At 62.3% G+C, this 27246-nt stretch overlaps 1 protein-coding gene across 1 annotated transcript; it reads right to left on the reverse strand.

Moving 5' to 3' along the window:
• Window positions 1-563: 563 nt before the first annotated feature.
• CARD10 (caspase recruitment domain family member 10) lies at window positions 564-25480 on the reverse strand. Its single transcript, XM_047066498.1, has 20 exons — window positions 25231-25480; window positions 24222-24359; window positions 22207-22532; window positions 17957-18154; window positions 16890-17045; window positions 15894-16019; window positions 14635-14826; window positions 13058-13192; window positions 12599-12714; window positions 12001-12029; window positions 11413-11536; window positions 6625-6784; window positions 6074-6185; window positions 5395-5638; window positions 5128-5197; window positions 4008-4110; window positions 2448-2606; window positions 2237-2352; window positions 1657-1769; window positions 564-1539 (listed from the first exon to the last, which is right to left on the reverse strand). The coding sequence occupies exons 1-20, from the start codon at window positions 25463-25465 to the stop codon at window positions 1305-1307; spliced, it is 3087 nt and encodes a 1028-aa protein (XP_046922454.1). The 5' UTR covers window positions 25466-25480; the 3' UTR covers window positions 564-1304.
• Window positions 25481-27246: the final 1766 nt, after the last annotated feature.

Below are 27246 nucleotides of genomic sequence, written 5' to 3' on the forward strand. Positions count from 1 at the left end.
TAGGATGACCAAGGACAGCACTTTGGCACACAGGTCCAGTAAATACTTCTTGAAGAAAGGAATCCCAGACCCTAGGCGTAAGCGGCAGCCCCCGTGGCCATCCTGCTTAGACCATCCTCTCTGGTCCAACTGTCTCAGGGACCTGACTGTGCACGGTGGGTGGGGGGGGGGTTTGCACTTGGCCCCCTGCACTCAGCAGCTGGGCCCCTTAAGCCAAGACCGGACCCTGCTAGGCTTGGTGTCCCCTCTCCAGGGGACCCTCCTTTGATGATCAGACACGGGCAGGGCTGAGCATGGAGATGGCCCGTCTGTGGGGCCCTTCTCCGGTCATTCGGGGGCAGGTAAGGTGATGCCAGCACAGATGGCGGGCGGCTCTGGGATGAGTCAGGAACGAAATCTGACCCTCCCCGTGGGCAAGCAGGGGCCTGAGAGGTGGTTATCAGCCTGATCGGGGGGTGGGGACAAGTCGGGAGCGTGGAGAGGGGGCCCCAGGGCCAGGGAGGCAAGCAAGCAAAAGGCCACCAGCTTCTATGACAAACCGTTTAATGTTACGTCATGTGCAGCTTCTGAGTGAAAAAGGCCCGTTCAGAACTCAACGGGCCATACATTCTGGTGACAGAGCAGCGGCCCTTCTCCCGACCCGTGTGCCTCTGAGAGGTGAGTCACCGCAGGGAGCTGGCGCTGTGAGAACACGGTCCTCGGTGTGCTCCCCAGGAGCACAGGAGTGTCAGTGCCCAAGTGTCACGGGGTGGGGTGGGGCATTTACACGGGAGAGAACCACAGACACACGTGTGACGGGAAGACGCGAGGGGCACGGAGGGCCGGGGACGCCGCGGCGCCCACACGTGGAAGTACACAGCAGAAACGCGAGAGGGGCGGAGGGGGGGGGGGCTGGCGGCGGGCAGGGGCACGCGGGACGAGCTCGGGGCTCCTTGAGCAGAACTGGCTGAGAACCCAGGAGTCCTCAGGTGCCTGCCGTTGAGAACCTGGGCGTGTAAACCTGTGCGGAGTGAGAGCTCAGAAGCTCCGGGTGAGGGAGAGGCTGAGGACGCGGACGCGGGCGGAATCGCGGGGACACGGGGGCACTCGGGAGGCCCAGAGCAGCGAGTACGGGGGCGGGGGGGGGGGGCTCCGCCTTGAGGGCTCCCACAGATCCACTCGGGTGAGAGCCCGCGTGCGAGGGTCCGAGGGTCTAGGAGGGCTCGGGATGGGCCGGGGCCCCAGCTCCACCGCGGACACCGGGGTCCCCGCCGCCGACGGCTTCTGAAGCGGGCCAGGAGGCAGCGGGCATCCGGAGGGGCCCCTCAGGCCTCGCTGCTCCCGCCGATGCTGCTGCCGCTGCCCTGCTCCACCCACACGAGGCGGGCCTGCTCCTGCAGGATGCGGCCGCGCACGACCTTGGCTAGCTCCTCCGAGTGGCCCCACGCGTGGGCCGGCACCCGCACCCAGGAGCAGGGCAGCTCCCAGAGCGCCTGCTCCGAGCTGCGGCACTGCCGAAGCAGCTCCGAGTCCCGGGTGCCCGGCCGGCCCAGCAGACCCCTGCCGGCAGAGGGGACAGGCGGCGGTCAGAGGAGGGGACAGACACCGAGGCGGACGGAGGCGGAGAGACAGGGACCTCCTCAAGGAGGAGGAAACGCTGGCCCCACCCTCCCTCACCTGACGTCCCGGACGTTCTTCTCCGTCACCTCCACGTGGATGACAATGGGGTAGATCTCGTTCTGGACCAGCTCCCGCACGCCCCGTGCGCCCAGCTCCAACAGGCAGTGCTTCTCAGGACACGGAGGCGACGTTTCACTCTCAGCCCAGAGACGCTGACCTCCCTGCCCCCACTAGGCCCTCCAGCACAGCCCCCTACGGGCTCCCGTGTCCCCCACCAGAAGGGCCCTGGCAACGAGGAAGGTACCCCAGGGGAAGGTGGGAGACCTGGGGACACAAGTCACGTGCCCGCTCTGGACCTCAGCCTCGCCATCGACGGGACGGAGCGGACCCCACCGGCGCTCCCGTGTCTGACAGCCCCCAGCCGGCCCCCAAGGTAGCAGCGAGTCTGGGGCGGGACGGACAGGTGAGGTGTACCAGCCCAACACCTCAAAGGGGACCCGCGTTCCACCGCCCCAGCCCCCCATCCACAGGGGAGGAGACAGGCCCGTGGAAGGGACGGGACTCGCCCAGCGGCTCTGCGAGAGAGCGGCTCAGGCCCACACTCAGACCAGCTCTCTCCCCCAGAAGAAGCACCTACCTTCCCGACAGACTCCTGGATGGTGCGGATCCTGCTGCCCAGCCCCGGGGCGGCAGGCTGGGCCTTGGGGGCTCCCGGTGCTGAGGACGAGCACTGTTCCTCCCCAGAGAGGCTTTCTGCAGAGCGGCGAGAGGCAGGGGTGAAGGGCCCCGTGGGCCCGGCCGCCCGTGGGTGCCGCCCGGCCCTCCCCTCCCCGGGCACCCAGGCTCACCCGCCGGGCACACTTGGAAGTCCAGCCGGGAGCTGGGCAGGTCTAGCAGGTTGCGGATGAGCCGGGGCGCCAGGCACTCAGGCAAGAGCACCACAGGCCGCAGGGCGGACACCAGCAGCGGCCGCACCAGGCTGTAGGGTTTGAGGCTCCGCTCTGGCTCTACGGCAGGGCGGGGGGCAGAGGAGGTGAGGGTGCAGGCAGGGCCCCAGCTCCTCCGTCCTAGGGTGGCCAGCCCCTCGAGCCTCAAAACCCCATCCGCTCTTCTCAAGTCCCCCCCTTTTTTTCCCCCTAAGACCTGCTGCTGTTCCTTTGTGCACATGCACGCATGTACACACACACACACACACACACACACACACACACACACACACAGCAGCCCCCTGCAGGAGCCTTGGCCCCAATCCCCCGCCCGCCTCACCTTTGCCCAACCCCAACTCCAGGTCCTTCTCCTCTCAACAGCCAGACAGAGGCTTTAAACCTACAGTCAGATCCCGGAAGTCCCCTGCTTTCAACATGCCAGTGACCTCCCACGACCCTCAGGAAAGAGGGTGCATCCCCCACGTGGGTGACCCAGCCCTGCCAGAGCCTAGAGGGGCAGCGAGTCACGTGCCCCAGCACACGGACCGACTGCCTCCAACCACAGGGCCTCTGCGTGACTCGGGGAGGCCAGAGCCCCACCCCGGCAGCTATGGCCCAGTTAGACCCCACGCTCCCCTCAGAGCCCAGGTTACACCTTCCCTGGTCCCCAGACGTGCAGGGCCTCTGGCGTGCGCTCCAAGGCACCCAGCTCTCCTCTATTACACGTGTCACGCTTCAAAATTATGTTTACGGGTACGATGATCTGACTGGCGGGCAGCTGCCTCCCCCTGACACCCCCCCCCGGGGCCATATGCTCCAAGGGGAGGTACCACTGTGTCCCCTGGACCAAGCACACTCTGTGACAGACCTGGCGTCTGGCTCACACTTGCTGTACTCGGTGTTCTGCACGCGCGTCACACACAGCCATACCTCTGTGCCTTTGCACAGCTGTGCCTTGTGCCGGGAACGAACTCCTCTTCATCCCCGAAAACCCCACCTCAGGCAACTTCCCTTCCGGGAAGTCTTCCCTCACCACCGTCTTCTTGCCCCTCGGACCTGCGACTCCCTCCTCCGGGCTCCGCCAACCCCTCCTCCCCGATCTGACCCAAGGCCTCCCCCCTACTGCCTTCCAGACACCCGCTCGGGGATCTCGCTGGCACCGGCCGGCACACACACGTGAGAAACACCACTACAACTGCTCCGCCAGACAAGAACAGACCCGGGCCCGCGTGAGCCCCGGGGTCCTACACCCCCACGGTCACACTCGCACACCGGTGCCTCCCCCCAACTGGCTCCCTCAACCCCGGTGGCCCATCTCCCACCAGGGGGAGCCCGTGTCTCAGGCCCCGGATGCCCTGCTCCCCACCGGAAGCCCCTCAACGGGCTCTTGCAGGCAGAGTGGACCGCCAGGGCCAAAGGACACCCAGACGTGCACCCTCCCAGACACCAGCACGGGACGTGCCTCTGCAGCTGTGTGCTCACCTGAGCAGGGTTCCATCAGCAGCTGCTCCGGACAATCTCCGGCAGAACCTCCCACGTGCTTGGGCTTCACCAGCCGGAGTTGGTCCAGGGCTCGCTTCTTCAGCTGGGGGGGGAGAGGGGGGCACGGAGAGAGGAGCACCTGAGGGCCCAGCCTGCATCCCACCCTCAGCGGGGAGGAGATGAATGGGACCCCCCCACCCCGGCAGAGGGGGCCCGGCTGCCCCCTGGGTCGGCCCGAGAGGCCCCCTCCCCGCCAGGCTTTCTCCTGCCCCCACCCGGCCCAGCCCAGGCAGCTGAGGGTAACCATCCCTATGGGCCCAGGGAAGCAAGCCTGTGGGAGCCAGTTAGAGCTAGAGGGGCCTTAGGTCTACAGATGGGGAACCTGAGGCCCAGAGACCAGAGCGACCTAATGTCGCCTGAGAGGTAACCTTTGGAACCTCTTCCAATGAATTAGCAACGTGACCCTGGGTACGAAAAAAAAAAAAAACCAGCACCGACAAATGACAGCACCGATGACACCAGCGGCCAGCAGGGAACGTGACAGACACTGAGCCCCAGATGTCACGAACTCACTGAAGCCTTCTACCCACGAGGCAGGCAACGTAACTTCCCCAGTTTTACAGATGAGGAAACAGAGCCTCAAGGGAGGGTCAGGTGCTTGTCCAAGGTGGCGCGGCAGGCGGGCTGGCTCGTGGCAGAGCTGGGATTCAGAGCCCAAGTTCTCAGCCCCTCTGGCCTTCTGAGTGATTTCACTTCTCTGAGCCTCACTTTGCCCGTGTGTAGGGCGGCCGGGGGAGGCTCACCCGGCCCAGCCCCTACCCAGGGATCGGAAGAGGGGGTGTGACTGCCATTCTGTCAAGTGCTGGCCGTGGCCAGGCCTGCTCCTGAGCTGCCTCGTTTAACCCTCTCAACTACCCTGGACAGTGAGCCCTGCCGTTGTCCTGTCTGCTGGGCACGTAGGAGATGATCAACCGTGTCCGGGTGAAGGAGCGGGGTGGGAGCCTCCCTCCTCTCCTCCCCCAGGGCTGTCAGACAACGGAACCTGGCCTCTCCCCCTTTGGACCCCACCCTTGGCAGGCCCTCTCCCCGGACCCTTGCCAGCCCGCCCAGCATTGCTTACATTACTTCGGGGCCCTCGGTGCCGGCTGGAGAGCAGCCCTTTCTCCTGAACTTCTAGGAGCTGCTGGGCTCTGCGGGGTAGGGATGGGGGTGGGGTGGGATCACATGGTGCATTTGTAGGGAGAAAGGGAGCCCCTCACCTCCTCTCCTCCAGCCCCCTTATCCTGTCCCGGAGGATAGTGAGGGACTGCAGGGGGAGGGGAAAAGCCTCCTATCCTGGTCCTGGCTCCCTGCGGGACCCGCCCCCAGACTCCCGGTTCCGCGTCACCTCTGGTAATTGGGCACAGTGCCCCGGTCCAGGTCCCGCAGCGTAAGGGGGTCGACCCGTGTGCAGAACCACTCCTGCCGCCGCTTGTATGCCGGGTCCACCAGCCGCAGGATCTCCTGGGCTTTCACACACAGGGCATGAGGGTCTGCACGCTCGGGCAGGGTGAGGTTGGCTCGAATATAGAAGGGCTCAGTGCTCAGCCCCTTTGTCCAGGCATCTAGGGCCTCGTGGAAGGACTGACAGGCTGGACGTGGGCAGGGCGGGGGCAGGAGGGAGGGCAAGAGGAGGATTAAGTAAGTCAGGGATCGGCCTCGGGCTCCATCACGCCCCTTTCAAGGCCTGAGCTGCCAGAACCCTACCTCCCCCCTCTTAAAGTGAGAGTCTGAGGCCCAGAGAGGACAGGGACCTGCCCGAGGCTACCAAGCCCACTAGGAACAGAACCAGGCCTTGAACCCGGGTCTCTGGACTCCTGTCATGGTAAGCTCCTTACGGAGGAAACAAAGGACAGCCAGCAAGGGCGAACAGTGGGCGAGGGAAGGGCACTGCTGACAGCCAGGCCGCAGCCAGGCCTCGGTTGCCCCACCTGCACCACGGGCTGGACAAGCGCTCTTGTGGGCTCTCAGCTCTGACCTTCTGGGACCCGGGAGTCCCCAGTTCCTCGGCCCTCGGCCAGACTTACCCTTGAAGTCCATCAGGAAGGGGAGTGTGGACGCCTGGCTCCAGAGCAAGGTTCTCTGCTGGGCCTCACCTTCCAGGCCTGCCCCCTCCAGGCCAGCAGCCTCTGCCCTTGGCTGGGAAAGAAACCCAGGCAGGCAGGGAAGGAAGGAAGTGAGCTTCCCAGGCCACCGCAGCCCTGGGGCTGAAGGGAGACTGGGGTGGTGGTGACATATATCGGTAATTCAGATACCCCACCTCACAGGGCACCTAGCCAATCAGATCCTTCCCCCATCAACAGGCATCGTCCTCACCCAGGGTATCTGTTCTTTTCCATGCTTAAGGGTGGGGATCCGTCCAGCCCCTGCCCAGTCAGATTTAATTTACTGCTGGCTGAGGCAGGCCAGCCTGGGTGACATCTCTGAGCCTGCCTCTGCTTTGGGTCAACCCCCAGAAACTCCGCCCAGTGATCTAGACCCGCCAATCAGAGGGCATCCAGCCCCAGCTAATACATTGGCTCCACCCCCAACTCAGAGGGACGGGGGGGGGGGGGGGGGGGGTCGGGGGGGGTCTCACCTCTCTCGGCTCCCCCCTGGCAGACCCTGGCCCAGAGAGCACCCTCCGCACCACGGCCCCAGACCAGCTGTCCCCAAGGAATGACAGGCCATCTGGGCCCTTGTCCTGGGGCTCAGGCCCCCCCGGGGGGCTCCGGCAAGACACTCGGATGGCCAGAGACCTGGGAAGAGAGAAGGGAACCAGGAATTAGAGTTCAATCAGTATTTCGACTCAGTGCGACATTCCCAGGAGAACGACAGCAATTCCCCAACCGAGCCATGACTCTCACCAACCCCCCCCAACTCACCCCAGGGCCATTGCACCCGCTGTGCCTGCTGCCTGGAATGCCCTTCCCCCTCTCTTCTGCCTGGCAGATTCTGCTCATCCTTCAAAGCTCAGTTCCAAAGCAACCTCTCCCTCCCCGACCCCTGCACGAGGTTGAGGCGAAGCTTCCTGCAGGATCGCACCCTCTGCGCTTGCCCAGAAAGAACACCCTCAGGACCAGCCCACCGTCGTGCTCAGCTCTGGGTCCCCAGCCCCAAACACAGCGTCCGGCACATGGCAGATGACAAATAAAAGCTCGTTATGCTCACAGTTTAGCGGGGGAGGTCACCGTTAGGACACAACACAGACCAGAGATGGCTACAGGCGGCCGTGGGAGCACCGAGGGGTGCGGCTTCCCAGAGGAAGAGGCAGCGGGGCTACCCGGCGGTGACGAATAGAGGCGCTTCAGGAATAGACAGAGAGGAAGGTGGTGCTCCAGGCTGAAGGGCTGGCAGGGGCAGAGGTGTGGAGGACAGAATACAGGATGTGCGGAAGGATTTAATAACAACAGTAATAACAGCGGCAGCAAATGCTTACCGAGTGCTCCCCGTGTGCCAGAAACCATGCTAAGCGCTTTGCCCTAATTAGCTAATTGAACATCATGGGAAACAGCTCCCAGAAAAGGCAAGCTGGAGCCAGCCTGTGGAGGGCACACAAGGAAGGCGTCTGGCCTTCCTCTTGTGGGCAGTGGAAACCACTGACAGTTAAGACAAAGAGTCACCCAGATCCCCATCGTGGCGGGGTTCTTCCTGTCCCTGGATGAGAACCTGTGAGGCCCTGCGGCCGGCGCAGACACAGCCGCCTGAAATTCCCTTCTGTGAGCCCCCCTGGCCGGAGGATTAGGGAAGAGAGGAGGCCAGAGTCCGCAGGGGAGAAGCCCAAGCGTCCCCCACCATCGCCCGCCTCCCCACCCACCCTGGCAACTGCTGCCCACGCAGCCACACTGCCCCCTGCTGTCCGCCCAGGGTGGGCAAGGCTATAAGGACTTCAACACCGTCTGCGCGCATGTGGAGGGGGGGAATCTTTGGCCCCAGGAGCCTCTCTCGGCTTCCACCCTCTCAGTCAAAACAAACAGCCACGCCCACGGGGCTGTGACAGGACACAGGTGCCAGCCTACCTTCGTAGGCTCCCCCGGCCCGGGGAAGGTCCAGGTTGCGTTGATGGGCCAGGGCAGAGATGGGAGGCCCGAAGCTGGGCCTGGCCATGCTGCCCCCTGGCTGGAGAAACACAGTCCCACTCCAGACCCCAGCCTTAACTGTGCCCTAGATGTGGACGAGCGAGCTGGCCGCTTGATTCTGTCACCACATCCATAAAGCCAGGACAATGAGGACACTGTCTCCCACCGTGGGTGTGAGGGTCGGACCAACGTAAAGATGATGCAGGTGGAGGTGGAGACCAGAGGCCTCCAGGAAACCTCCAACTGCAGGCCTGGCCCCTAAGAGGGTTGTGAAATTCACAAGGTCACGGCCAGCGCAGTGTTTTATCGGAACAGAATAGAAAACGCACACCAGCCTCCCCTCAAGTAAACCCAACTATCGTCTCGTGATCCTTTTGTTCCGGGCGCGTGTCCTGAGTTTCTGTCAGGTGGGGTACGGTCAGGGGTCTCTGAGAAAAGTGGCACTTGCAGGGACTCCGGGGCCAGACGGCCTGGCTGCGTAGCCTGTGGTCCTCAAGAGCCCCATCGGCCTCCGCCTCCCTCATCGTACGTACGACTCAGGGAATTAAGCGTGGGACGCTCTTAGAACCGTGCCACGTTAACTAGGTGCCCAAGAGAGGTTACACAGCTACTGTTACCAGGGGTGACTCAGAAAAGTCACCTCTCCGTGGCCGGCAGTTCCCCCACCTGTTTCGAAGCCACAGACAACCGAGCATCAGGGCTCCCCCAGGAGGCAGCCCACCAGGCAGCCTGCACTCAGCCCTTCCTGGTACCAGCTGATCGGCCCCCTGCCCCCTACCCCCTGCCCTGGCACACCAGCCCCACCCCCAGCCCCGCCATTCACCCCAAGTTTTCAGGCTCTCCCTGCCAACCTGGCTCAGGCACCGCCTCCTTCAGGACACCCTTGCCCACCTTCCTGAGGAACCCAGTGGCTTCTCTGGGCCTCCAGAGTCCCCCTGGGGAAGGGGGGAGAGCCTGCCTGGCAGCTCCCAGGTCCAGTTGGGGCCAGGTCCAGTTGGGTCCCTCTCAGCACCAGGCCTCAGCAGACAAGTGGATGAGGGAAAAGAGAGGAACACAAGGCCGGGGGGGGGGAGGGGGCAGTCCAATCTCTGGACTCCTGGGTCTCTAGCAACACAGTCTGAGTGACCGGGGGGCAGGCCCTGCCAGGGAGACTCACACTGACCCTCCCCTAGTGACCCTCACCCAGCACTCGCCCCTCAGCGCCCCACTTGCATTCTCTGGCCCTTCCTCACTATCTCTCCCACCTGTCCGTCTGTCCGTCCAGCCCTCAGCCCGCCCCAGCAACCCCTGCCCTGCCCCAAGGCCCTAGGAGCCCAGAAGGGCAGGGGAGGCCAGACCGCTGCAAAGGCCCAGCGCACGGTGAGGTCGCACCACGAGCGGGAGCTGAAAGCAGCTTAGCCAGAAGGAAGGTCCATCGGAATCCCCAACTCCACCGCCCAGTGGCCTTGGGACAAATTCCCGACTCTCCCTGGGCCTCCTTCTGGTCATCTGCATCATGAGGCTAAAAACACCAGCCTTGCCGGGCTACTCGGGGAACCTAAGCAACAGCAGCGATAAAAACAGCAAAGGGCTAACACTGCCACTCACTCTGAGCCGGGCACTGTTCAAAACACCCTAAGGGGAACACCCGAAGCCCGTGACAACCCCATTTTACAGAGCAGGAAACCGAGGCCCTGGGGAATTTAGTGACCTGCCCCAAGCCCCTCTGTAGCAAGTGACAGGGCTCCGGTGTCATGTTCTTTCCCACTGTGCTCTGTGCGGGGACACCGCCCCAGGACGCACGCAGGCACCACCCCACGCACCAGCCAGGCTCTCCCTACCCCCCCACCCCCGCATCTGTCCACATCTTGCTGTCTCAGTCCCCCGTCCCTGCCCCCGCCCCAGTGTGTGTCCTCCCTCCAGCTCCCTCCTGCCCAGGAACAGCAGAGGTGGCCCCATGATCACACGGAGGGGGGGGCAGAGACTGGGCCAGAACCTCCTGCTCCGGTGCCCCCTGGACAGCAGCCAGGACCCCTGCTGCAGGCTGAACCGAGCTGGAGGAAGGGCCGAGGCAGGCAGGAAGGGAGGCGCCTCCACCCCTTCCCCTAGAAGCACGTCCTGCACAGGGAGAAACAATGTCGTGCTGGCCCCGCTGCCGGAGGGCTAGAGTGGGGGCAGGGGCCTGGACCTGGGCCTGGTCAAGCTGCTTCAGGCCCCTGGTCCTGCTCTGCCCCTATTTCTCGGGTGACCTGCCCTCTGTATCCAGCACCCCCGCGTTGCGGCTGTCGACATTCAGTGCTCCCCAGGCCCCTTCCCGAAACGCAAACCTGCTGAGGTCACTGTGGGTCTTAGGCCTGGCACTTTCCAGCTGTGTGACCTCAGGCAAGTCGCTCAACCTCTCTGAGCCTCAGCTTTCTCCTCTATAAAACAGGAATATAATCATAACACCCACCTCCCAGGACGGAGAGAACGCCGTGAGGCAGCCAGCAGCCGGCCTCGCGTTTAGCCATAGCCACATCTTGCTATGTTTCCCAGCGGGCACAAGCCGAAGTCCACACTCTCCCGCCTGACTCACACGGCCAGCCTGACTCATGAAGCCCGCCCTGGCCCCCTCCCCCTCCGGCTCCAGTCACCGCCAAGCTCCGGGCCATCCCTGGACAGCCTCTGCCCTCTGCTCTTCCCCACTCACCCAGCTGCCCTCCCTATCTGGAGTTCGAAGTGCACATTCTCAACTCATCTATCGCCCGCCCTCCTGGGACCCACCCGCGAGCCTGACCGGGGAGGTCGCTCGTCACCGAACACTGACAGAACCTCAACGCATGCTGGGCCCGTCTGCTTCACGACTCCTGTCACGGGCTTGTGGCCAGCCTGGCGGCGGGGCTCCCACCCCACCCACAGCGCGAAGCCTTGCAGGGAGGCTCGGTCCTGCTGGGGGCTCAGCGCCGGGAGGACAACAAGCAGGGGGGGGGTACGAGTAACAACTACCATTTACTGAGCACCTACTTAACAGCTGGCAAAGCAGAGTGCTTTACTGACACGAGTCCTGAACCCCCAAACACCCCCACGCAGAAGAGATCACTGACCACCTTCAGCAGATGAGGAAATACGGAGGCGCCGAGAGGGGAAGTGACCAGCCCGTCACCCAGACGATAAGCAGCAGTGACGGGATTTGAATGCCAGGTGTCTAAAAGCCCGAACATTCTACGGTTGCCTGAGGCTAAAGCTGAGCTACTGCTCCCTCCCACCCCCTCGCCCTGCTCCAGGGGTCTGACACCACCCCCACCCAGCCCCGCCTGGCCCAGCTCTACCACCCCAGGCAGCCGCAGTACCTGTTGAGGAGATCCAGACCGCAGCCTCTGGCCAGGAGGCCATCCGACTTCCCAAAAGGCCACACGCTATCAGAGGACGAGGACGAGGAGAGACCAGGAGACCAGGGCTTAAGCGTCACACTCCCTGGGTGGGGAGAAAGAAGGAGGTTCCGGGGCTCCAGACCAAGCAACCAGGCCAAGCCGGGGCCCGTGAGAAGGGGGCGAGGTGCTCGAGCCCAGGGCCTTCCCAGGACCTTGGCAGGTTTGACACCCCAGGAACACACTGCACCCACTGGGCTCGGGGCTGGGCCGGGGCCAAGGTGACCCTTCGGTTCCCTGGGAGGGGTTGGAGGGAGGGCCGGGACTGAGGAGCCGGTACAGTGAAGCCAGGCCCAGGAGAGAGGAGCAGGCCGGGGCAACGGGTGAGCGGTGTGGCCCAACTCCCCAGGGGCCTCCGGGGCACAGCCGCCCTGCCCGGTCAGGGCACGGGGTGGGGGGCCTCAGGAAGGGGGGTGCAGGCAAGGGCAGAGCAGGCAGCACAGACCTCAGGTGGGCTAAAAAGCCACCCCGGCAATGAGCCCTCCCCACGGAGTCCCTGAGGGCCATTACCTGTGATGTCCGACATACTGCTGAAGGACCTGGGGGGAGGAGGGCAGGGGAGGCAGGAGCTGAGGCACAGGGGGCATTCTGCCCCCGTCCCTCCTCCCCTGCCGCCTGGCCACCAAGAGGTCCTGCCGCCCCCAAGCACAGGTAGGCTACAGCCAAGGCAGGGGTCCCAGGCACCGGGCACTTGGGCCAACCAGCTCCCCTAAACTCACAGGGCGAGAAGCTAACGGTCCGACCTCTGCCCCACGCCCCTCCCCCTAGAGTGCCCTGGCCCTGAACGCCACCCCCCTCCTGGAAGCCTCCCTGGACTTCTCACCCCTCATCTCACCCCTGCTTTCTGCCTCTGTCATTCGTGGCTCCCACGTCTGCTCCCATACCAGACTGTGACTTCATCACCCCCCCCCCCGCCCCCGACCTGGGTCATGGCCATGACTCTGCGGACCCGGGTCCCCGGAGCCCCGGCCATTTAAAGGCGGTAAGGGGAGGTGCCCACCTAGCTCCGATGCCGGTGCTGGCGCTAGGGATTCTGGGATTTGGCTGCTTTCAGAAACGGCAACAGCATCTCCCTGAGCCTCTATTGCTGTCTCCCCATCCTGCTTACCTCTTAGGGGGTGCGGGGTCCTCCTCACGCTGCCGGCGGAGGATGGAACCGGCACTCGGGGGGAAGGGCAGGATGGAGAGCCGATTGATCTCCTTCTCGCTATCTGTGGCCTCCTCCTGCCAACGCCACGACAGAGCCTGGGTCACCTCCGATCCGCCTCCCCCACCTCACCGCACCTACTTTGTGCCCATTCCCCAGATGACAAGTAGGGCCCGGGGTGGAGGCGTGGGCTCTGCACGAGTACAGTGGGGATCCCATGGCTCCTGGCACCCAGGCCTAGCGCGGAGCTGGCTCTGGGCGAGCTTAAGTAGGGGACTTGGCCTTCATGGGCCTCGGTGTCCCGAGAAGTGGGCCTGTCGGCGAACTGGAAAGCACCCACAGGTCGGTAATGACATTACACGGATGCTGTCAGCATCCGCACCCCACCCCCGACACGCTCAGGGAGGGCAGGTGTCTTACCGAGGTGTGGGGCTCAGATCCCCCCATGACGGCTGCTTCCCCAGCTGCTTCCGGGCCTCCCAGCAGCGGGGGGAACTCGCTGAGGCTCCAGGTACTGCTCAGGTTGGAGCACAGGGAGTGGGAAGAGGTGCAAGCCTGGCAACAGAAGGGGGAGGGAGGAGGTGAGCGGTGCAGGGCGAGGGCCAGCACCGGGGACCCGGTAGAGAATGAGACGGCTGGATGCCTGCTCTCATGGAGCTCACAGCCCAGCAGAGACCGACCACAAACACACAGGCGGATTAAGGAAACAACCCCAAACTGCCAAGAGACCAGGGAAGGAAGGTGCCTAGTGCGGGGGAGGCACTCCCAAGGGCCCTCCCAGCCTGGGGGCATCAGAGCGCTCTCCGGAGAAAGTGTGGTTTGAGCTGAGGACTCAACGATAAGTAGGTGTTAAGCAGATAAAGTTGGGGAGGATGGTCTAGGCAGCTGGAATGGTATGTGCAAAGGCCCCGAGGCAGGACTGTGACACAGTCCAGGAATTAAAAGACTGTGACCCAGAGAACAAGGCTAGAGGTAGGAAGGGGCCCAGCCTTCAGGCCTCCAGGGCCTGATAAGGGGTCTGGTCTTTACCTAACAGCAAAAAAGCCACTGAGGATCTTAAAAAGTGACAAATGACAGATTCATGCTTCCTTTGTTCTATTCCTCCAGGCTCCACGCATCAAATGCTTGGCCTAGGGATCATCTTCAAGCAAACCCAAGAGAGGAAAAGGCAGAGCTCCTAACAGAGGTCCAAGGACTCCTATCTGGTTGACAAGGGGTGCTGGCTGGCTGTATGAACTTGGGCAAGCCCCTGACCCTCTCTGACTATACAGTGAGGGAACTGAACTAGCTGGTCTCTGAGCGGCCTTCAGGCCTCATGCAGCCGGGCTTCTCCAAGAATGTCCAAAAGCAAACTTGAAACCATTCTTTTTTCTTTTCTTTTTTTATAAATCTTTTTTTTTTTTTAACGTTTTTTTTTTTTTTTTTATTTTTGAGATAGAGAGAGACAGAGCATGAACGGGGGAGGGTCAGAGAGAGAGGGAGACACAGAATCATAAGCAGGCTCCAGGCTCTGAGCCATCAGCCCAGAGCCTGATGCGGGGCTGGAACTAACGGACCGCGAGATCGTGACCTGGCTGAAGTCGGACGCTTAACCGACTGCGCCACCCAGGCGCCCCTTTTCTTTTTTTAACTTCAAACTATTCCTAGTGCCCCAGGAGCAACCCCAGAAACTCGGAGACCCTTTCCTGTCCCCTGACGCACCGACCCACACCCACCCCAGGTGAAAGTTCCACCAGGCCTGCATATTCTCCGTCCTGCCCCGGGAGCTCCCTCCAAGACCAGCATGCTCTTGACCCAGGGCGAGGGCTCCAGCCAGGACGCACACATTGCCTCCTGGAACCTGCATCTTCCCAAGCCCAGCTGAGGGATCCCAGGGGGTCCCACCCCCCAGACTGAGGTCTCCCACCAGGTCCTGCTTGTTCCCAGCCCCGGCCAAGAGCTCCTGCCAGGATCCCAGCATTCCCACCGGCACTCTCGTGCTCCTGCCCCCTGCTCACCTTGAGGCAGGAGCCCCCCTGGACCCGCTGCAGCTGCGCCTCCAGCAGGGCCTTGGCACCCTCCAGGCTGGTGAGCGCGGTCAGCAGCTCGTCGCGCTCGGCCTCCAGGCCCCGCACCTGCTTGCGGTACTGGTCCTTCTCGATGAGGCTCTGTGAGTACTGCAGCTGGATCCGGTCACGGCTCTGGATGGCCTGGGGAAAGCGGCCAGAGAGGGAGGGTGCAGGGGCCGCCCTGACCCAACCGTCCTGCCCTCTCGGACAGGGGCGGCACAAGACCAGCCGCTAACGTTTATCAAGCGCTTCCTGGGCGCCGGGCCCTGTGCTGAATGTCAGGCCGCCCACTCAATCTTGGCACCAGCTTTCCACCGTGGAGGTTCTCTTTGTCCTCATTTGACAGACAGCCCGGCCAGCGGGCACAGAGCTGGGATCCAGAGTCAGGTCCAGGCTCTTACTGTCTCCCAAGAGCAACGGAAGCCTCTTCTGGGAAACGTCCTGTGTGCCTCGGCCTTTACTCACAGCATGCCAGCCTCCGGGGGAACCAGGGTTCAAACCCAGCCCACTCCACCCAAAGCGCTTTTCCCCACCAGGAAGACCAGGGTCCCTGGGAGCTGGGCCGTGGCCGGGACCTGCCACCCAATGTCTCAAAAGGAGCGGGAGCCAGAGATGGGCAGATTCCGGGGTCCCCCCCCCCCTCCGGACCACCTGGGTCACCTGCACCTTCACCCGACCCAGCAGGGGGCCCCGAGGCCCATTCTAACATGTAGACTTCCACTCCTCTAGTAGGATTCGAACTTGGTGCAAGGACAGCACCTCCCGCCCTTCCCCCCCCGCGCGGGGAGCCCCGTACAAGGAGGGCCGGTGACCTGGAGGAAATAGCTCACCCTGTGGCCTCAGGAGGCGAAGGCCATGGCACCCAGGGCCCGCGAGCCACAACTTCGGTGAATTTCCTTCACCGGCAAATATTTGCAAGCACCGCCCTGTGTAGGCCTTGCCCTCGACGTGAAGGGAACAAGGGCTCCGGAGGCGATGGGTGCCGGGACCCCCTCTCCTCGACCAGGAGCTGGGGTGAGGCAGGTGTGTTGGGGGGTGCGAGGTGGGGGGGGGTGGGGAAGGTTGGCCTGAGTGCTTCCGGTACCTTGGCCCACTCGCCCCGCCTAAACCCAATCAGCGCTCCGGGCCGGGCGGAAGTCTCCGGCTACGGTTCTGGCCCCGCCCACTCCCCCTGTCTCCCGGGTGGGAGAAGCGGTGGCCGCCCTCACCTGGTCGCGCTCCTTCTCCACCTCCTCCAGCTGGGCCAGGACAGTGGCCATGCGGTGCTTGTACAGATCACAGTCCTTCTGCAGCGCGCGGTGCTTCAGCCTCAGGTCCTCCATCTCCTGCAAGTACTGCGGGGCCGGGAGGGGGCAGGGCGGGGCGTGCCCGGCTCAGACCACAGGCCTGGGCCCCCCCCCCCCCCCCCCCCGGGCAAGCTCACCAGCAGGTGCCCGGCGGGTCCAGGGAGAGAGGCCTGAGCCTCAATAACAAGCGCCCCACCTCCCTTGGCTGAGTGGCCTGGGCCACCGACCGACTTCACCACCCCGGGCCTCAGTTGCCCAACATGTAAAACGGGGGCGACCATAACAATGGTACCTTCCCAGCCAACCTCGGCCTCCCCATTTATCTTTTTTTTTTTTAACGTTTATTTATTTTTGAGATAGAGCGTGAATCGGGGAGGAGCAGAGAGAGAGAGAGAGAGAGAGAGAGAGAGAGAGGGAATCCGAAGCAGGCTCCAGGCTCTGAGCCATCAGCACAGAGCCTGACGCGGGGCTCGAACCCTCAAACTGTGAGATCGTGACCTGCGCCGAAGTCGGACGCTCAACCGACTGAGCCACCGAGGCGCCCCTCGGCCTCCCCATTTAAACTGCAATCTGCCCCCTCCCCCTGCTGCTCTCCTTCCTGCACAGCACTTATCACCCTCCGCTACGTGAAGTAACGGACCCGGGATCGTGTGAGCAGACTGCTGTTGGTCTCCCCTGCTAGGATTTAGCCTCCGCGGGAGCAGAAGCCTTTGTTCTGTTCGCTAATGACCTCAATATTTGAGAACAGACGAGTGCTCCTTTCTTAGCCCGGTAGGCACCTGGCGCACAGTAGATGTCAGAGAAGGTGATGCCCACCCTCCCCCCTGCTCTCCCCAGGAGCCGGTCTGTGAGCAAGGAGGAAGCGGGAACCGGGCAGGGACCGGGCAGGGGTAGGGTAGGGCGTGAGGTAGACGCTACCTTGTCCCGCAGCTCCTCGGCCCACTGCAGCTCCCCCTGTACGGCGTGCAGCTTCTGACACAGCTCCTGCCTGCTGTCCTGTGCCTCCCGCCAGTCATGCTCCAGGATGTCTAGGAGGATGCGCTCTGAGCCCGGGGCCCCCAGCCTGCTGGCCTCCTGAGGGTCATAGTTCAGAGGCCGCCTCAAGCTCCGGCCCAGGGCCCACCTTGACTGTGGCAGGAGGGAGGGGGACACACAGCCCTCGCCCCCGCCCCCTCAGGCCCGCCTCACTAGCTCTGCCACCGTGGCCACGGGCCTTGACCTCTCTGGACCTCCCTTTCCCAGTCTGTGGAGGAGGTGTGGCCCACAGCCCCGCACCCTCGAGGGAACATCTGGGGTGGAAATGAAGTGAATGAGGACGTGCCTGCACAAGCTGGCCCGGATCTTATTCCTAAACAAGAACCAGGCCCGCTCGCTCTCGCTCCGGCCCCCGGCCAGACCGCCCAGGGCAGCAGATGGGTGCCTTTTCCAAAGCCTAGCCCCACCCCTCTGACACTGGTTCCTCACGGGGGCTGAGCCTGGCCCAGGCAGGTGGCCCACGGGCCCGAGATCCAGCCCACAGAGCCACACCCCAGCTGGGCACCCCGACCCTGTGGGAGTCCTGGCTCCCATCCCCCACTTCCGGTGTGGAGCACCGGCCAGGCAATAGGCCCGCTGACTGGCCAGGGGCCACCCAAGCCAGCCCCAGGGCCATCCAGACCTCAGGGGTCTGAATCTTTCCAGGGTCACAGGCTCCTCTACAAGTCTGAGGAAAGCTGGGGGCCTCTCCCCAGAAAAACGTTCACACGCAAAATCAGGTGCACCGTTTCGGGGAGTTCGGAGACCTCCTGGGGTCACCCACGGGCCCCAGACCAAACACCCGGGGAGGGCCCAGCGCTGAGAGCCCTCCGCTCAGAGCTGGAGACAAGAGGCTAGCCGGGGTTCCGCCTCTGGTTCTAGAATCCTCGTTCTCCAGGTCTCAGGAGGATGGGTGAGCGGCAGGCGGTCTGACCCCCCCCCCCTCCACTCCCCCTCGCCACCCCTCACACCTGCGGCAGACCCTCCTGGAGCTCCTGGAGCGACGCCGTCAGTCGCTGGTTCTCCGCGCGCAGCTCCGAGACCAGGTCCACGCCGTCTGTCTCCTTGTCCTTCTCCTTGTCCTCGGACCCGGGGAGCGGCCCCCTGGCCCTCCGCAACAGGGTGCACTCCTCCTCCAGCCGGCTCACCTTGAGCTTGAGCTGATCCACCTGGGGCCCAAGACATGGGTCAGCCCAAGGAGGGACAAGGCCCAGGGAGGGGCCACCGGCAAGGCCATGGGGAGAGGCTCTGCTCTCTTGACTCCTGGTGCCTCTGGGGTTCCCTGAGCAGCTGGGGCTGGGCTGGGCTGTCCCCGGGGAATCTGCTGCCAGGACTTTCGGGTGGGTGTCCTCCATCCGGCTCGTCTGCCCCACAGCTGGGACACAGAGCACAGGCAATTCAGCCCAGTGCCAGCACGACGGAGGAGGAGGGCCACGCCAGCAATCGGGGGAGCCGGGGTCCAGGCCTGGCGCTGCCTCTATCCCAGCATGACCTGGGCAAGTCGTGGCCCCTCTCAGTGCCTCAATCTCCTCACCAGTAAGATGGGCCCCTTTGATCCCCCTGTTCCACATCCTACCTCCCAAAGTCACTGTAAAACTCCACAAAGACGGGGGGGAGGGGGAGGCACCTGGCTGGCTCAGTTTAAGTCATGATCTTGATTTCAGTTTAGGTCACGATCTCACGGTTCTTGAGTTTGAGCCCCGCATCGGACCCTGCTGACAGCGTGGAGCCTGCTCGGGATTCTCTCTCCCTCTCTCTGCCCCTGCCCCACTGGCACAGCCCCGCGTGTGTCTCTGTGTGTGTGTGGCACACGCGTGCTCTTCGCTCTCTCTCTCTCTCCCTCTCAAAGTAAATTTAAAACATTCATGGGACGCCTGGGTGGCTCAGTAGGTTAAGCGCCCAACTTCGGCTCAGATCACGATCTCACCGTTGTGGGTTCGAGCCCCGCGTCAGGCTCTGTGCTGACAGCTCAGAACCTGGAGCCTGCTTCGGATTCTGTGTCTCCCTCTCTGCTCCGCCCATGCTCGCGCCCTGTCTCTCTCTCTCTCTCTCTCTTTTAAAAGTAAATACACGTTTAAAAAAAGTTCAAAAAAAAAAACCATTAAAAAAAAAAAGAATTCAACAAGACGGTAGGTGGGTAGAGGCCTTCAAACCACCAGAGGCTGCCTCCAGAGCTGCCAGGGGTGTGACAGTGGCTGTCTTCACAGCTTTAAGTAAAATCCTGGAGCCCCAACCTGCCACCAGTTTAGTGTGTGCAGCCAGAAGCCGGCCCGGGGTGGGCAGCGGACGGCCGTGTGGTGGCCTGGCAGAGAGGGCTGCATGGGCAGCCTGCTGGATTATCGGTGCACTTGGCCAGAGCTCCTTTCCACGTGGGGTCTGAGGCGTCTGGACGGTGACAAGAGCAGCAGCAGGTGGCAAGCCGCAAAAGGAAGTCACCGTTGGGATAAGGGCACGATGACCTCTGGTCCCCCGCGCAGGCGTGTCAACGTCTGGTGCCCCGGGAGTGCCCCGGCCTCGCTTGGAAAATGGCTTGCAGCCCCGCCCTCCCCCCCCCCCCCAGCACCAGGCAATGCCACGCCCCCCCCCCCACAGACAGACACACACACACACACACACACACACACACACACCCCATGAGGGGCTGGATGCCGGGTCAAGCAGCTGTACTCCTCCTCCACAAAGGACTCAGAAAGAAATTCATGACTCTCACATTCCTTTCCCCTCACAAAACACGCTTTGTGAACCGCCAGAGAAAGACAGCTAGTTCCAAGGGCCAAGTGTGGTCACACCCTCTCCAGCGAACTGCGGCCACACACCGCGGCCTCCGGCCTGACCCGCGGCCAGCAGGCGCCCCTGATGAGCTCAGAGGACGGGGCCCTGGGGAGTCTCCCGCCCCCCACCCCCTCCCCGAGCACCAGGAAGCAGGGATACATTTAATCCCGGTGTACAAACTCACTTAGCACAAAATTATAGCGTTCGGTCCTTAAGTTGATGTTGTTCAGAAATACCAGCTCATTAAATTTGCACCTTATAAAACACAGTATTAAATCCCAGCCGCCACACACCTGCCCCGGGAGGGGGGAGGGAGGGGGAGGCGACCCAAGCGGCCAAGACAGGCACCTTCAGCTGTTCTGTTCGTTTCCACCTGCAATACCTCTGTTAATTCTGGGGCAGAAAAGCTCCAAAAAGTTCAGGCAAATGTACGGTAGCTACGTCCAAAGAAAATCTTATCTGTTCATCGGAATTCAGCCCTGACCCTCTGGCCCCTAAACTAGGGAAAAGCAGTCCCTATCTGGCAGGTGGCAGATTACCTGCGCCCCCCCCCCCCGAGGGGGCCATGCTAACACGCACCTGCAGCCAACGTGCAGATACACGGAGGCACCTCTGAACCTCTTCTCCAACCCTCAACCGCACCCCAGGGGATCCCAGACAGCTGTGCACACACAGGACGTCCCCCACCCCGCCCCAGTCACAGGCACACGTCTGCCACTTCAGGGGACCCAACCCAACGGTGACACAGGCCACGCCCCCTCCTGATGCTGCTGGACCGGTGGCCGTCACACTTTCCTCTCTGAGAAGCAGAACTTTCTTCTAGGAAAACCTCACAGCAAACCCCACATCCATGTCAGAGGAAGCAGACGCAGTGAAGCGTGGGGGGAGCCTAGGCCACCCTCTTCACTCCTCGGATCCTGGGAAATGCTCCAGCCAGCCTCTCCGTGCCTCAGTTTCCTCATCCAGAAACGGGGACAGGAGCGGCGTGCCCCCCCCCACCCTGTCCCAAGAGAGTTACTGAAAAAGTAACGGAGTTGGTACAGGGCCAACGCTGAGGACTGAGCCCGGAGACTGGAGGTGCCGAACCACTCCTAGGGCATCCTCGTCCGTGACCTCCCGCCAGGATAAGGCAACCGGGGGCGCCCTGCAAGTGCCAGCCTTTCCTCAATCTGCCAACAGTCAGAGGCCTCAGCTGGCCCATCTCGTGCTAAACACCAAGCAGACCCTCAGACGACCGCCTCCCAGCCACCTCACCTCACACCCTCCCATCGGCCACCTGCACCCTTAAGCGGGCCTGGCTGCCTTTCAACCTGTGGCCTCGATGCCTCCGATCAGGATTCTCCTCCCCAAACGTCCACCCACCAGCATGCACGGCCACGGGCTCTGGTGCAATAAGGCACCGGCACCTCCCGCCTGCCACCCTCCGTCCCCGGGTAGCCACCACCTGCAGCATCACGGCGACAGCTGAGGCTCACAGATCGGGGGGCTTCAAATCACACAGTCAGAACCCACCCCAGGGAACCTCGTACAGTACTGTTGGGAGAGAGCTAACCGTGTGCCGTTGGCACCTGTTAAATCCTCCACGAGCACGAACTCAGGAAGTCCTCTGGACAACTCCCTGATGCAATAAAACACCGGCTTTACCCCCTCCGCTAAGCCCCAGGAAGGAAGCAAGAAAGCGAGGCTTGGTTTCTCAGCCCCCTCACCCGCCGCTCAGGGGGGACTGGTGAGCTCTCACCTGGATGGGAGCAGGCAGCAAGCAGAGCATTAGGGGCCGGAGGCCAGCCCCGGTGCCAGGCGGACCCGTGCAAAGCCAGGCTGTGCCGCTTCCGGGCTTTGTGACCTTGAGCAAGGGCCTCCACGCTCCAAGCCTCAGTGTGTATGTTTCAAAACGAAATCGCGCACAGCGGGGGACGCGACGCGTGTAAACTGCGTGGCGCGGAGCAGCGCTTAGTGCCATCAGCGACTGATGACGATACGGGTTGGAACACCAACAGCACCAGGCACTCAATGCGTCTAGAACCCTGGGTCTTCAACTCACGGAACCGTCATTAACCAAGGCTTCTTCACCTCGGCCCTTGCTGGTATCTGGGGCTAGATAATTCTTGGGTGTGGGGGCCGTCCTGGTTAGCGGCGTCCCGGGGCTCCACTAACACACTCCTAGTCGCGACAACCAAAAACGTTTCCAGACGCGGCCACACGTTCCCAGGGGAGGGCAGAATCACCCCTGGTTGACAGCCACCACCATGACCCAATGAAAGAAACGCTACCAACATCCCCATGACACAGATGGGAAAACGGAGGCACGGGACGGTGAAGGGACCGGCCCCGTTGTCCGACGGCTGGCACACGGTGGCTCGGGGACACACGCCGGGTGCCGCAGTGCCGTCATTGTTTTGCAAAGGTTGCCCCCTCCCCGCTCCACCCTGCCCACCTCCCCAGGGCCTACCGCCAGCTGCAAGTCCCGGCTGCGCAGCACGGCTGAGTTCTTCTCCTCGCTGAGCTGTGCCAGGCGCATGGCGATCATGTAGTTCTCGTCCTTGAGCCGCAGCAGCTCCAGGCTGCCCGCCTCCCAGTCCTCCCGCAGCCGCTGGCAGCGTTCCTGTGTCTGCTGTTGCTCCCGCAGCCGCTGCTCCAGTCCGGCCCGCTCCTCCTCCAGCATCCGACCGCGAGCTTGCAGTTGCTGTTCCCGCTGCAGCTGGCTCTTGCGAGCCTCCCGCAGCCGTCGCACCTCCGTCATCAGGAACTGGGTCAGGCCCTCGGGCCCCTCCTCATCTGCCAGGGACGGGGGAGAGAAAAGTCAGGGCAAGCAGATAAAAATCCAGCGGGACGGCAGCCTGCGCAGAAGAACCCAAACCACAAAAACACGAGGTGGAGACTCGGGCCTGTAGTTTGATAACTTTGGAGTGGAGAAGGCCTTCCTAAAGAAGGTACAGAATCTAGAACCTAGAAAAGAGAAATTGGACAAGTCCATACAAAAGTCTGTTGAAGATCTGAACAGTGAAAGATGTAACAAAGAAGTTAAAAGACAGACAGCAGAACGGGAGAAAGTATAGCCAATATAACAGAGAAGTGGGAGCTCCTACAAATCAATAAGAGCTATAACAGAGAAAATGGACAAATCCATATAAAAAAAAATGTTAAGCTCCTAACCATGACAAATATAACAAAAAAAAAAGTTAAAACGTAAGAAGTAGAGCAGGTAAAAATATAACAAATGCAGCAAAGGATTCAGAGCCACAATATATAAAGAGCTCCTACAAATCAATAAGAAAAAGCAAACAAATACATGAGGAACAACCATTAATAGGCAAGTTCCAAAACAAAATCGGTTCATACACAAAGGAAAATATGTCCCAACTCACCAGCAATAATAATCATAATGGTGACAATAACAGCCACTAACATTTAGCTTCATTCTTTGTGCTAAAGAAATTAATTTAGTTAACCGCATGACAACATTATGAGGTAGGTACTGCTATTACATCCACTTTAAAGACAAAAACACTGGGGCGCCTGGGTGGCTCAGTCGGTTAAGCATCTGACTTCGGCTCAGGTCATGCTCTCACACTCCATGAGTTCGAGCCCTGCGTCGGGCTCTGTGCTGACAGCTCGGAGCCTGGAGCCTGCTTCCGATTCTGTGTCTCCCTCTCTCTGACCCTCCCCTGTTCATGCTCTCTTTTTCTCTGTCTCAAAAATAAATAAACATTAAAAAAAATGATAAAATAAAATAAAGACAACAACACCGAAGCACAGAAAGGTCAAGTCATTTGCCCAAGGTTTACTAACTAGTAAGCTGTGAATTACGTGTCTCAATGAAGTACAAGTTTAAAATAATAAGGTATTATTTTTGACATATCAGAATTGGCCAAAGTGTTTTTAGATGATCCCCAGGATTCGTGACGGTAGAGCAAAATGTGCACTCATACACTGGTGGCGGGATGAACATCGATTTCACACTTAAAATACATAGGAGTCTTTGAGAAATTTTCCTTCCCAGATCCTCTCCTCCTGAGACACCCGTTTGCACAAACGTGCACACAGAAAAGATGCTCCTGGGGGCACCCGGGTGGCTCAGTCAGTCAAGCATCCAACTTCGGCTCAGGTCATAATCTGATGGTTTCAGGAGCTCAAGTCCCGTGTCAGGCTCCGTGCACTGACTGCACAGAGCCTGCTTGGGATTCCCTCCCTCTCCCTCTCTCCCCCTCTCTCTCCCTCTCTCTCTGACCCTTCCCCACTCGCACCCTGTCTCTCTCAAAAAAATAAAAAATAAAAGTATTCAGGCTTTGAGTTCAGACTAAATGGATTTGAATCCCAGCTTGGGCAAGCTGCTTCAGGTCGCCCCATGCCTCGGTTTCCCTATCTGTTCAACAGGAATAATGAGAGTGCCTCCCGACAGGGATGGGAGTAAGGAAACTCTGTACTGGTGTCCGAGGCAACAGCACCTGTTGCGGACCCACTCACCGAGGATCATGGAGCAGCGCTGGGCAGGTTCCTGGCCCGTGAGCAGCGTGAAGTGCTCGGGGTAGTAGAACTCCAAGGCTTCCAGAAAGGCCTCATATCCCCTCTTGCCGCGGCAGCGCAAGATGTCCATCAGGCGCCCTGGGGAGTGGCAGGGGATACCCAGGGGTCAAGGTCAGGACTTTCCCCAGTGCCTAGCCACTTCCTCCCCCTCTCCCTCCCCAATGCTCCAGGGCCCACGTTCCCCAGACTTTTTATTTCCCCAGATTTTTGAGTCAGTGACACACACAGGGGCCTGTCTCGACACATCGGTGGGGAGAGCCTGTCTGCCACAGCCAGGAAAGCCAGGACCCTCCCGCCGGGGTACCTGTGCTGCACCAGCTTCCCAACCCCCAGCCTACCCCCACCCCGCCCCCACACACAGATACAGGGCCAGCGAACACTCCCTGCCTTTTCAATGGCACAGAGGAGTCCCCTCCATCCCCAAACGCAAAGTAATACACTGTGTTTCTCCCACCGGCCAAGGCCTGAAATGCCACCATTAGACCCTCATCCCTTTGCCAGCTCTGGGTCAAGGACACAACCCTGTGGGAGAGGGCAGCCTCACAAAGCTGTGACCGGTCTTGAGCACTTAGGGGGAAATAACTCTCCAAGGAATGCGTGGCACACGGCAGGAGAGGGCAGAGAGAACCCAAGAGATCAAAGGGCACAAGAAAGATGCCGTGTCCATCCACTAGGTCCCAGATCTAGACTGCGGCTGGCAACCACAATCCAAGTTCCCTGCTCCAGAGCGGGCCCAGGAAGCGGGAGGCAACTGCAAGGCAGACAAAACCCAGATGCCCGTCTGGACCGGTCGTGATGGTGGTTCAGGCGGAGGCGGGATGGGGGGGCACCAGAACCCCCTGGCCTCCGGCTCCAAGGCTCCGTGCGCCGCGCTCGGAGGACAGTCAGCCCGGGCGGGGACGGGGGGGGGGGGGGGAAGGCCCGACCCCACGCGCCCCCCGCGGCTCACCGGTGCGGTTGACGCGGCACGGGAAGCGGTAGGTGCTCAGCACCTCCTCCTCGTCCTGCTCGTCGATGACCCGGCACTGGCGCAGATACGGCGTCAGCTTGGCCGGGTTGAGGGCGCGGGTCAGCCGGTGCCGGACGCCCTCGATCCGCTCCCACAGAGCGTCCTCCTCCGCCTCGGACCCCGAGCCGGCCCCGGCCTCGTCCTCCGCCTCGCCAGCCTCGGCCCCGCCCGGCATGGCCGCGTCCTCGGGGTCTGCGGGCCGGAGGCGCGAGGGGGCCGATCAGCAGGGTCGCCCACGGGCGGGGGTGCGCCGGCCGATCCCCGCCTCGGGGGCGTCGCCCGCGGGACCGGCCGCCCGGCCCGCCCGCCCCGCGCCCCCGGGACTCACCCCGCACGCCGCCGCCGCCTCGGGCTCCCGGCTCCGCGCTCGGGCGGCGGCTCCGCCGGCGCAGGGGGGCGGCGTCCGCGGCGCCCCGGGCCCCGCCCCCGTCCCCGCGGCCGCCGGGGCTGCCCGGGCCCCCCCACATCGCCGCCCCGGCCCGGGCCCGAGCGTCCGGCCCGCCAGCCACCCGCACGTCCGCCCGCACGCCCTGCCTCCCGGCCCTCCGGCCGCGCGCCTCCCCCCCCCCGCTTCCTGTTTCCCGCCGGCGCTCCCGGCCCCGGCGCGGCGGGGTCCGGGCGGCCCGCCCACACCTGCCCGGCCTCCGGGCGGGGCGGGGGCGGGCGTCGCACGCTCACCTCCCCCCCCCCCCCGCCCACGCCGCGACACACCTTCCCCGCGGCGCGCCGCATCGGCCGCCCCTGGCTCGCAGCCCGCACCGCGGCCAACGCGGGCCCGCGTCCCGCCCGCACACGGCGATACTCTCCCGGGGCTCCCACGGCGCCACGGTCCCACCCAGCCTCCACCGCGCACCCGCTCTGTCCGGACGCCGCGCACCCAGTCCCAATCCCTGTGTGCTCGGCGGCGATGGCCGTGAAGCGTGGGGCGAGGGCTCGCGGGCCGACAGAGCCCCGCCCCCCGGCCCCAGAGCCCTCCCGGGGCTAGAGTGGGGCCACCGAGGCCCTTGGTGCGGGAGCACCGCCTGGGAGCACCCCCTCCTGGTTCCCACCAGGGTCCCTCTCTGACCGCCTCCTGCTCAAGCGGGCAAGCGCTTGCCCTCTCGAGCTGCAGGGCAGCCCCTGGGTGGGCACCAAAGGACAGAGGTCAAGGCCGCCTCAGAGATGGGAGTCTGAACTCTCAGGACACCACTACTAACGCCCGTCCCAGGCATGAAGTCTCATCGAAGAACACGGGGGGCCAGGGGCCCCATGTTTCCCAAAGGGTGTGCCTCCAGAGGCTGGATTCAGAAACGCCTGGGAGTGGTTCTGCGGTCAAAGTCAAGTAAATTTGAGAAACACTGCGGCCATCCTCCCCCCCTTCCCGCCTTGGGAAACTCATGGTCACTTACCAAGATAAAGTCGATCCCCACATCTACTGGCACATGTGATATCATCTCTCCACGAATTAGAAATTGCCCGTGGTGCCTGCTGGGAGGGAAGACCAGGAGGGGGCACATCCCGACCCTGACCCTTCGGGGAAGTCATCATCCCGGGCGGGACTGAGAAGCGGAGGCAATAAACCGGTAAATAAAAGAATTTTTGTAAAGTGTTTGGCACGAAGCTGGCACTCAGTGGCAACAAGAACAAACAGTTTTGAGCTCTTATTGTGTATGGAACGTATTTGTGTCCCTTCGTTTTCCAGACTCGAGCTCCTTAAATCAACGACCTCGCCAGGTCGCTTCTCCTCTATTATCCCCATTTCCCAGGTGAGGAAACAGTGAAAACATAGGGAGCCACGTGGGTGATCCCGGTGGTGCCGTGCTAAGCCTGGGGGGAAGGGGGGAGTCTGCCCTGCCCTGCGGGAGACCCCGCCACCTGCCAGGGCGGTTGTCTCCCCAGGCTCTTGGAGCTGGGCTAACCACCTCAAATTAAATTGCTTGCAGCACTAAGAATAGGGAAAAACTAAAACTGAGGAAG

Source organism: Lynx rufus, unplaced genomic scaffold, assembly GCF_022079265.1.
Source record: "Lynx rufus isolate CCGP_SWC_20201006 ecotype Redwood Valley unplaced genomic scaffold, mLynRuf1.p SCAF_7, whole genome shotgun sequence".
Classification (NCBI taxonomy): Eukaryota; Metazoa; Chordata; class Mammalia; order Carnivora; family Felidae; genus Lynx; species Lynx rufus.

Bases quoted from the DNA above. Each gene is read 5' to 3' on its own strand.
- CARD10 (XM_047066498.1), bottom strand. From the start codon at position 25,465: ATGCCGGGCGGGGCCGAGGCTGGCGAGGCGGAGGACGAGGCCGGGGCC. The intron at 13,193-14,634 runs GTGAGCAGGGGG...TTCTGTTGCCAG, and splicing joins AGGGGGGCTCCTGCCTCAAG to GCTTGCACCTCTTCCCACTC. The intron at 6,785-11,412 runs GTACTGCGGCTG...CTCTCTTCCCAG, and splicing joins GGTCTGGATCTCCTCAACAG to GTCTCTGGCCATCCGAGTGT.